Here is a 10,417-nt window from a genome sequence, read left to right as displayed (position 1 = left end):
ATATGAAAGACAGACGGATAGAACATACTTGATCTAGGATAATATCAGTTTCAAAAGCATAACATCAAATACAAAGGCAGAAAAGAAAGAAAAAAAAGGGGGGGGGGGGGGCTTAGTCTATTTACAAGTCACGGGTAGCAGCTGTCTGAAGGTGACTTTTCATACCAATTTTTTTTTAAGCCAGTCTCAGCAGGGAGGTGGCATATTGTAGGGTCAATTTTGAAAGAGCAGAGAACAGAGATTCATCACATTGGATGATAAAAGCCTCCCATACAACAAACTAATAAATAATACATGAACAAACAAATTGTTTCCATGAAGGATTCATTTGGCTATTTTTACAAACATTACATCATTCCATTATCTTTTTCAACTTTAGACTAACGCATCTATGGCCTATTGCCTATTTCAAGCAAGGTAAAGATATACATTAGGAACTCACTGGAGCATTTTATGACATGCTCATGACACGCTTATGTTTCACAGGTTATGCTGCTGCAAGGTATAGAGGTCAGAATACTCAATATAATCAAGAGTAAGTAATCAGAGCCAGTAGGTCACACCTTTGTATTTGTGTAAAACATTGTAGCCTACTACACTAGTTAATAAATCATTATTGAACATTTAATGTGCATTATTATTTATAAGGTTCGACATCTTATGATATATATATACAGTATACAGTACTGTGGTAGCACATTGAAACTGCCTTGAGTTGAGTACCATATTGTTACAATAAAAGTACAGTGGCATGATAATTTGGTCATTGTCCAGTTGTTGTTTTTATTCTTTATTTAATTATAGTAGTAGCTGAGCACAAGTGTTCATTTTCAGCAAAGCCCTGCACACAAGACACAAACAGACAGACTCAATTTCGTCCTCCTCCATCATCTTCAACACCGGTTCTCCCCCAAGGATGTGTCCTGAGCCCCCTGCTGTACATGCTGTTGGTGACTGCTCAGCTAAACCTCCAGGAAACCATATTGTGAAATTTGCAGACAGCACAGTAGCAGTGGGACCGTTATCCCACAATGATGAGTCGTCATACCGGCAGGAGGTGACAGATGTAGTGGACTGGTGTGCAGAGAATAATCTTTGTATTAATGTGGGGAATACAAATATAGTGAAAGGGTCCCCAGTTTTAAGTGCCTTGAAGGTCACATTTCCAAGTAGGCTATACTTGATGTGGACCACTAACACATCTAACATCTTAAAGAAGGCCCACCAGCGCCTGCCCTTTATTTCCTCAGGAGGCTGAGGCAGGCTGACCTCAATACCTCAGTGCTGGAGGCTTTCTACAGGTGTGTGGTGGAAACAACACACATTGCTGCTGACAAGAAGGCGCTGCAGAGGGTGGTGAAAACCACCCAGAGGTTCACCCTCAGCAGTTTTCCTTCCATTTAGGACATCTATGTCAGCAGGTGCAGGAGCAGCGTGGCCCGTATTATGGAGGACCTCACTCACCCACCCGCTCCATAAACTGTTTGACCCTCAGAAAGAGGCTGAGTTCCAACAAAGCTAGAACCGAAAGGCTTAAATGCAGCTTCTACCCAGGGGCTATTAGACTAATGACCTCTATGCACGTTGGCTGTTCTGTCTTGCTGTGCTGTTATACAGTATATCATACTGCCATGATACTCTTGTTTTGATAAATGCTGGATGCTACTGTTTTAATATGGTGCTCAGTTTTAATTTCACTGCACTTTTTTATTTTATGCTTGTTTTTATTGATGGTTATTTTGTTGTGCACTGCTGGTCCTGCGTGCGATTTTCATTTCATGTGCAAGCATATAAATGACAAATGAAATGAACTTTAATACCTGGGAGATGACGAGTAACCAGTCTTACTGTTGACCACTGAACTGCTCAACTGGAGCGGTTAAGGGTTCGGTGCCTTGCACTTCAGCTGTGTTGGGGAGGACTGAGGGGTGACCATTCACTTTCCTGCCGGTCCGGGGAATCAAACCGGTAACCTTTTGCAACAAAGTGTGCTTCTCTAATTCAAATCTGTGTCCAGCATCTGTTGAAATTGTGTTGTGCATTGGTTCTCAAAGTATAGCATCAAAATCAGTTTAATCACTTGAACCCTATACATATGTACAAGCTCACAATGCAGCGCAACGTGACATGTTGTGAGCTTGTTCAGTATCTGCTATTTTCAAAAAGTCTTTTACAAATTTTGAATATTTTTGAAATATTTTAATAACACAAATCTTATATGGCAGTCCCTGGCACAAAATATTTTCAGATGGGGGTCCACAGCCTAATACATATCAATATGGGGTCCTTGACATGAAAAAGTTTGAGAACCACTGGTTTTATGGATGTGCATCATAGACTGTAAAAAATATGGATGGTGGGAACCCATTGGTTTCTATGCTGCGAAAATGAAGCTTTTTTGCCCTTGTATGGGTGTCGCAATCATTGTTTTAATAGGTACCATTAAATGCTATTGGCTGCCAACAGTCACATGCAACCGCAGGGATACTTGGGTAAATGTGTTGAGCCTGACGAAAATAAAGCACACAAAGAAGAATCATCACAAGCCTATGATCACAAGCCCCTCCTAGCATACCCTGCTTTAACATCAATTATAACATAAATTGGACCATATTTTCACAAAACGCATATCATGGTGATTGAAACAAGGCTTTAAACTAGCGACAGGAACCATAAAGTATTCATGACAATGTTTATTAAGGTAAGAAAATCAAATGTAAAAGTTTGGGGGAAATGAATGGAATCCTATGGAGAACATGTTGCTTCTGGTACCAGAATTGTGCAATTAGCGGCCAATCATAGGAACTTTTAGTTCCGTGTTTGCATTATTTTAAATCCGGACAACTGGCCCCCTGGCGTGCATGCATTTTGTTTAACTAACAGTGTGGTATACAGTACCTTTATACCAGTTTATATAAAGTTTTATACAGTTTTATACTGGTTTTCCACCAGTGGTCCTTGAGGGGGTTCCAGCCTTCCAGGTGGTCCCCAGCTAAATGATGGAGAGTTGGTAACCAAATGGACCCTTATAGATCTTCAACTCTTGAGAGTGTAAAATGAAACCAATTTGGTTTCATTTTATGCTCTCAAGAGTTAAATTATTTTTAAACATCTGCATCTACTTAATTTACAAGAAGTCTGCACAATTAGATAATGTAGAAGAATTGTTATTTTGATCGACATTTGTCTGTTAACTCTCCGAATGGTACCAACATCAATACAGCATGGACAAAATCTTATCCAAAGATAACAAAATATTCTATTTTGGCTAAATCTCATCAAATGGTGGTCTATGGGTACAAATGCAGAATAAATAATGGTCCTTGATGTGAAAAGGGTTGAAAACCACTGCTTTATACTATGGAAATACAATGGCATGGTTGTTTGGTCACTGGCATGATGGTACAGTATGCTTTTATACTTTATTATTTGTATTTTTTCAAGTATTACTATATACTGTAGATTTAGGAAAGGAGTCATTTATCATCATGTTTTGGTGCATGTCTCAATAATTATATTCATCCTGCTTTATCTCCCCTTTGTGGACATGGGACTGAGTGAAAACATTTGTTTATCAGCATATTAATGCAGCACACAAAGCAAAAGTTGACAGACAAGATACATGATTATGAAGAACCAGCCATTGCTTTTAAGAGCAGAGATATGTAGTTGAGAAGTCATTTTAAACTGCATTGGTTATACACAAATTAAACAAAATAATAAGACATAATATATATATATATATATATATATATATATATATATATATATATATTCAAATAAAGAAAACGTTTATCTTATAAGACAACACAGCTGTGGTGCTGCATTTCAGATGGTATAATAACAGCATACAAAACAATTCAGAGTAATACAATAACACATTTTGCATAGGAATTATAATGACATTCTGTCTTGCAATTAATCAGGCACTCGGTCTATACAGTAAGAAAGCTTAAGATAAATGTGTTGCTTTTCATCTTCAGTAATTAATGTTGATTATCATTCATTTGTATTTTGGTTAGTACATGAAACCGCTTGGAGGCTCTCTTTTAGCCCGCAAACGAACAGAAACAAAGCTGATTCTTCCAGTTTAGAACACCACCAAAACTAGTAGGCCTACTGTTTTTATTTTTATTTTATTTTATTCCATTTAGACCTGAGGCAGATTTTAAAAATATCTTCTAAAACAGTTTTCTGAAAAACCTATATATATTATTGTCTCTGTCGGGTGGGAACCTCATTATGTCTAAAACAGAGTTTAGTGGTGTTCAGCTTTGTTTGTGTTCATTTACGAGCTAAAAGAAAGAGTCCAGAATGGTTTTGCCATACAATGTAAGTCAATGGGGAGCATATTTTGAATGGGGGAGCTGATTTTTCTTAATTTCTTGCCCACCCTTGGGCAAGAAACCTCTACGAAAGTGCTCTTACCCTTTAAGAACACAACTTCACCCTCAGAGGATGCCTTCAAAGTGTCTAGTGTAATTTCATATTTGTTAAATGTCATATTTGTTGTTAGTATTTAATTATTAAGGGTGGCTTGATCTTTTCAGTTCATCTCAATTATGTCACAATATAATTAGCATGCAGGTTACATTGCAAATATTCTCATCCACCAGTTTGACGAGCAATAAACTTTATGGAGCGTAACCAGTGTGCAGACTCTACTTGTCCTACATTGCAAATATTGCCATTGATTTCTATTGCATTGTCCTTTGGTTTTAAACTAGCGAAAGAATGTTGCCTACTCTTGGCTTATCGTTGCTTTTAATTAACTATACCACCATGATTATAAACTATACCATCATAATCATGAGAAATGCATTGGCATTGCTAAGATATTTGTCTTAGATTAAGTAAGCTACATTTTATGGCATTTAAGTATGATATACAGCAGTTGTGACGCCTTCCTTATACACCTATCAGTTGCTGAACAAGTACCAAGAGTAGACAGAGGTGTTGCTTTATGTTGCTGAGTATTATAAGCTAAGGTCTACAATCACATGTTCAAAAACCATTGATTTGCCTTTGAAGCTGGAGGAGAAGATGAAATTCCTTCGGTCAGTGTTCACCTCAGTAAATGACCGTGGTGACTGCACATAAATGTCCTTAAACTTGCCAAAGGTTTTGGTCTCAGAGTCCCAGAGATAGATTTGTGTGAAAGAATAATCACTGCCCAGAGCTAGGTAATGCCTGTCTGTGAAAGTGAAAGGCTGGAGGATCATTGCTCCACGAGATGGCAGGGCTTGGACCTCAGAAAACTGCTTGCTGGTCCACTTGAGAACTTTAGAGTCACCGATGTAGCAGGTCATGGCCAGATACAGCTCACCTTCGATCCGAAAAGCTTTGACTGCCACTACGTCATCGACATTTGGGATTTCACTTTGAAGCATGAACTTAAGGGTGCTTTTGTTCCACAGGTAGATAACAGGTGCCTGGGAGCGACTGGCTATGATGAGGTGGGACTTACCATCCATTTCAATGTACTCAGCATCAGTATCCCGGAACCACTCGTGGAGGTACTGGTAAGAGTAGAAACCAGTTTCGTTCCGGTCTGGTTGGTCCATCCATTTGTACAATGTAGAAATGCCTGCCTTAGAGCTGTCTACTATCACAAAGTACCAGTCTCCATCCATTTGGAAAACCTCAATGTCATTTGGTTTGGAGATGTTGAAGACCTCAATGGTTTGAAATTTGGAGAATTTGTTGATCTGGTCATCAAACTTGTAGATATGTGAGCCACCGAAGAGCTGAGTGACGATTATCAAGACATGGTCTTCAATCAGGACTGACTTGCATCCAACAACAGACTTCCCTGTTGCAAAATGATTGTCGGTTACAGTAAGTCGCAATGATAAAATCCATGAAACAGGTCTTAACCACTTAAACCCTATACTTTGTTGACCAAAGTCCTCCAGGGTCTATACTCAGTCCATCCGGTTTCCATTCTACACTAAACATCTTCGCCAAATTAAAAAAGAAAGACAAATCTCACAAGCTCACAAAACGTTGCCTTGCAATGCATTATGAGCTTGTAGATCTTCTTTTACCTCCCAATGTTGATGCCAGAATATGGATGCCAGAGTTAAAATGATCAACAAACCATCACCAAAACTGCTGATGAATGGATGAGTGACATTCATGCAATAAACTGTGTTCATGTACTGTTTATATAAAAGTAGAAAAGTGTGCTCCGAGGAGCACAGGTCTCCGCCAGGCTCGGTTGCCTACCCAGAGTTCATAAACTTTAGTGATAACCACTTGGAATGGGATCTGGAAGTCATACATCTTGATCAGAGAGATAATGTGTACCGATTTGTGTGAGTTTTGGACAAAATCTGTCGGAGTAGTAGCAAAAAGTATATTTTAATGAAAGCGCCCTATGGCAGAAAATGTAAGCTATGGGTAAAAACATGAGGTGGGCTACTGTAGCGCCACCATTAGGAGATGTGACAAATTTGGGATGGAAGTTCTTCCTTGGCTTATTGGGAATGTGAGTGCAGATTTTGTGCGGGCACTGCATTGATGTGTTTTGCATTTTGTGCCAAATGGTAACCTCCACTTTGGAAGCCAATCATAGCCAATCGGAATGGAATATGTGAAACGTGACAGATACGTCTTGATCACATGACTACAGAGATAATGTATACCGATTTGTATGAGGTATGGACAAAATCTGTAGGAGTAATAACAAAAAATTTGTTTAGAAAAAATCTGTGTCATGGTGGTGCTATATAAAAAAAACGCTAACAACGATAAGCGTGGAGATTCTTCCTTGGCCTACTGGGAGTGTGTGTGCAAAGTTTCCCAGTGATCGGTCCGTCTGTGCTTGTAGCACGTTGTGCAAAATGGGCCCCTCCCACAAACTTTTAAAGCCAAACTTAGTCAATTGGAATAGAATCAGAAAAAGCTGACAGATACAACTTGATCACAAGACAACAGAGATCATTTGTACCAATTTGAGTGAGGTTTGGTAAAAGTCTGTAACAAAATATGTTTTACAAAGATATGGTCGTGGCTTGTACGGGGAGTTCAAGTAATCCAAGGGAAAAACGTCCTTGTATGACCTACGAACAAATCTGTCTTGATCACATGACTATAGAGATAATGTGTACCGATTTGCATGATGTTTGAACAAAATCTGTAGGAGTAACATAAAAAATTGTGTTTTGCCAGGGACAAAAACACGACTTCGGCCAGGTGGAGACAACAATTTAGAAAATAATAGATGTGTCACAATAATGACAATATGAACCTTAATTTAACTTTATAGCATGCGGTTTGTTATACCTGTAATGTTATCAAAAGGCCTGAAGTTCAATTCAATGTGATCCCATTCCATGACCACACAGCTATTGGTATTGGGGGCAGCCATTGCTACATAGATGTCTTCTTTATGGGAGAAGATGTCTGCTGACATCGACTGGACAGTAATTGACTGTTGACGGACAAAATCTGTGAGACACAGAGACAGACAAATGCAGCAAGGTTAGATAAGCAAAAGAGTGTTAAGACATCAATCAAATGAACATATGTTTCATGCTGTAAATGTTTCCCCACTGATATTAAATGTATATGGCCTTGATATATGTCTATCTACTTTAATCCAATCCCATCAATTAGTTACATTTCTATCACCTATACCAGTATTTTATTGTGTAGCTAGAATGATGGTAGATCTATCAGAGCTATCATATCACTGTTTTGTAGTATAGTTGACAATTCCCGGGTTTTACCTAAAAACTAAGGATAAGAACAGACATTCTTTGGTATGAATAATTCATTGTGAATACTTTCAATAAAACTACAATTTAAAAAAGTAATTAGAGGCAGAATATAATGTGTAGGCTACTGAAAGTGAACAGCCATTATCATAGTAGATAACATTTGGATAGAAGAATGCATATTCAAACGGGTCCATTTGGTGCCATTTGCACACTCTCATATAAAATAACACTGATAATGTTATTATTGCGTATTGTGTAAATGTTCAGGGGTTTACGATGTTCAGGGGTTTTAAGATGTTGTGTGGAGTATTTTTACTTTAGTGCAGGGGTCTTCCAACGTTTTCAGGCCAGGGACCCCCAAACTGTACAAGTGGCTGTACTACAGCCATTTATAAACATACCTTATTTACTGAGAACCATACTAACAATCTATCACTAACAATCTGTCAATGGACCAATCCCCAATCACATACACACCCATTGTAACTGTTACAATGGGTGTGTATGTGATTGGGGATTGGTCCATTGCACAATAATCATGTACCGGTATATCAAAAGAGACAGAATCATGTTACATTTTTTTCTTTCTTTTCTTAAATAAATATAAAAAATATATAAAACCTTTTTTTCTCCAACAATTTTGGGGACCCCCTGCAGTATCTCGCGGACCCCCTAGGGGTCGTGGACCCCCTGTTGAAGTCCCCTGTTATAGTGTATATGCGTCCCTGTGACTGAAACAGCTTCCTGTAGCACATGGCCATTTTACCTGTGGACATACACTCGCCCGGAGCAATGGGAAGGTCATTGAGCCGCTTGCCCTTCATCTCACCAGGCCCGGTGCAGTAGACATCTGATACAGTGGCGTTGGTGTTCTTCAACCACATCATCAGCCACCTGTTCTCACAGTTACACTGAAAAACATTGCCTCGCAGATCCCTAGGACACATTTGACAGGAGAGGTCAGTACTGACTGCGAGAAAGAAGATTATTAATCACATCTTGTACAGATGGCGAATCATGACAATATAAATCCAACTCCCACCTACTTCCTGCATAAGCCATAAGAACTACTAGTAAATGTGGGGATTTTAATTCAGTTTACTAAATTGTACTGATTTGTACTGATTTGCACATTTTGCATACCGGTATCTTTATACAAACCAAAATACAAAAGAAAGGCTAAAAGCCCTACAGTATAGTGAACCCTAGAGGCTGTGCTGCACCTTGCACCAAACCATACTATTGTTTTGAACAAACCAACATTGACAATCTTAGAGCCCCTTGCTCTCATTGGTAGTGCCTGAACAACAAATTAAATAAAGTAAACTCTAAAATTATTATAAAATGAGGGGAAGGGGGGGTAAAATAATATTCACTGAATATTCAATATATGCACTGAAGTCATGGAAGGGAAGGCTATGGAGCCACCAAAATGTGTAGGGTTCATCCACCAGGAAGCCTGAATGTACTGAAATGTCACTGCAATAAAACCATTATTGTTATATTCTAGATATTTTGTGAGAAAGTGTACATTTTGGCCTATGGGAGGTGCTAGAGTAAAGACCATGTGCTCACTAATATACTGTAGGTAGGGGTCATCCTCCTGGGAGCATGAATGCACTTTTATGGCAATATTTCCATTCCATTTTTGTGTGTGCAAGAGAGCATTTTAGACTACAGTGGACTACAGCTAGGAGAAAGGTCATGGGGTTACCAATTTCAGATGGATTTATCCTCATGGGGAACATGAAGGTGCACAGTGAACTGCATTGCAATCCAGCCATGGCTACTTTTAGAGATAATACCAAAGTGGTGTACAGACCTACCAATCGACATTGCCATAGAGCCACGCCCTAGTCAAAATAATAACAGGATTTTACTGTGCAGAGTAACTATATACAGTATTTTCTGGACTATAAGGCGCACCTGACTATAAGGCGCACTGTCAATGAATGGTCAGTATCCATATCAGGAATAAATGGTTATCTGTAAGGTTTCAAACAAGCACAACCTGAGTCAGTTTGAGGTGTGGAAAACTCCTCCCAACAGCTTTTAATACAATTGCTTACTCACAGTTCTAGCAAGGAATCCAAGTCGAAGAAGAGGTTCCTTGGCAGAACCTTCATCTTGTTATTGGCAAGAGACCTAAAACAGAAACATAGTGCACAAGAAAATGCAGTGATACAGTTTTGTTACTTGTAATATCTCTGCATTTTTTACTTAATAATACATCAAAATACAACAGCAAAGACTTACAGATGAGTCAAATCGCGTAGACCTCTGAATATATTTTTGGTGACAGTCTCAATCTGGTTTCCCTCAATGAATCTTTTAAAGGGATATAACAACATTCTTAATGTTGAAAGGCAGTGTAATTATAATGAAAATAGTAAATACTGATATTTTCATTGACAACCATTAAAAGAATATATAAAATGTTCAACAATACTCACAAATATTCAAGATGAGGGAGGCCAGAGAATGCATCATCTTTGATTGTTGTCAAAGAGTTTGAATTTAGAAGCCTGTAAAAAGTACACAAGCAAATCTATGACATTGCATTACAGCAACAAAGCTAAATTACTTTCACACTGTTCACTTTGTGTGTGTGTGTGTGTGTGTGTGTGTGTGTGTGTGTGTGTGTGTGTGTGTGTGTGTGTGTGTGTGTGTGTGTGAGAGAGAGAGAGAGAGAG

At 38.6% G+C, this 10,417-nt stretch overlaps 1 protein-coding gene across 1 annotated transcript in view; it reads right to left on the bottom strand.

Moving 5' to 3' along the window:
* Nucleotides 1–4,976: 4,976 nt before the first annotated feature.
* LOC308282246 (leucine-rich repeat LGI family member 2-like) overlaps nucleotides 4,977–10,417 on the bottom strand; it is a gene marked incomplete at both ends in the record, with an annotated part of 6,084 nt that continues 643 nt past the window's right edge. Inside the window, 6 exons of the mRNA XM_080722591.1 lie at nucleotides 4,977–5,812; nucleotides 7,288–7,452; nucleotides 8,491–8,660; nucleotides 9,798–9,869; nucleotides 9,981–10,052; nucleotides 10,178–10,249. Coding sequence (XP_080578717.1) covers nucleotides 4,977–5,812; nucleotides 7,288–7,452; nucleotides 8,491–8,660; nucleotides 9,798–9,869; nucleotides 9,981–10,052; nucleotides 10,178–10,249 — 1,387 coding nt within the window. The remainder of the gene's footprint in view (nucleotides 5,813–7,287; nucleotides 7,453–8,490; nucleotides 8,661–9,797; nucleotides 9,870–9,980; nucleotides 10,053–10,177; nucleotides 10,250–10,417) is intronic.

Source organism: Nannobrachium achirus, assembly GCF_963921795.1.
Source record: "Nannobrachium achirus genome assembly, chromosome: 3".
In the NCBI taxonomy this organism is placed as follows: Eukaryota; Metazoa; Chordata; class Actinopteri; order Myctophiformes; family Myctophidae; genus Nannobrachium; species Nannobrachium achirus.
This window is presented reverse-complemented; position numbering and strand designations above follow the sequence as displayed.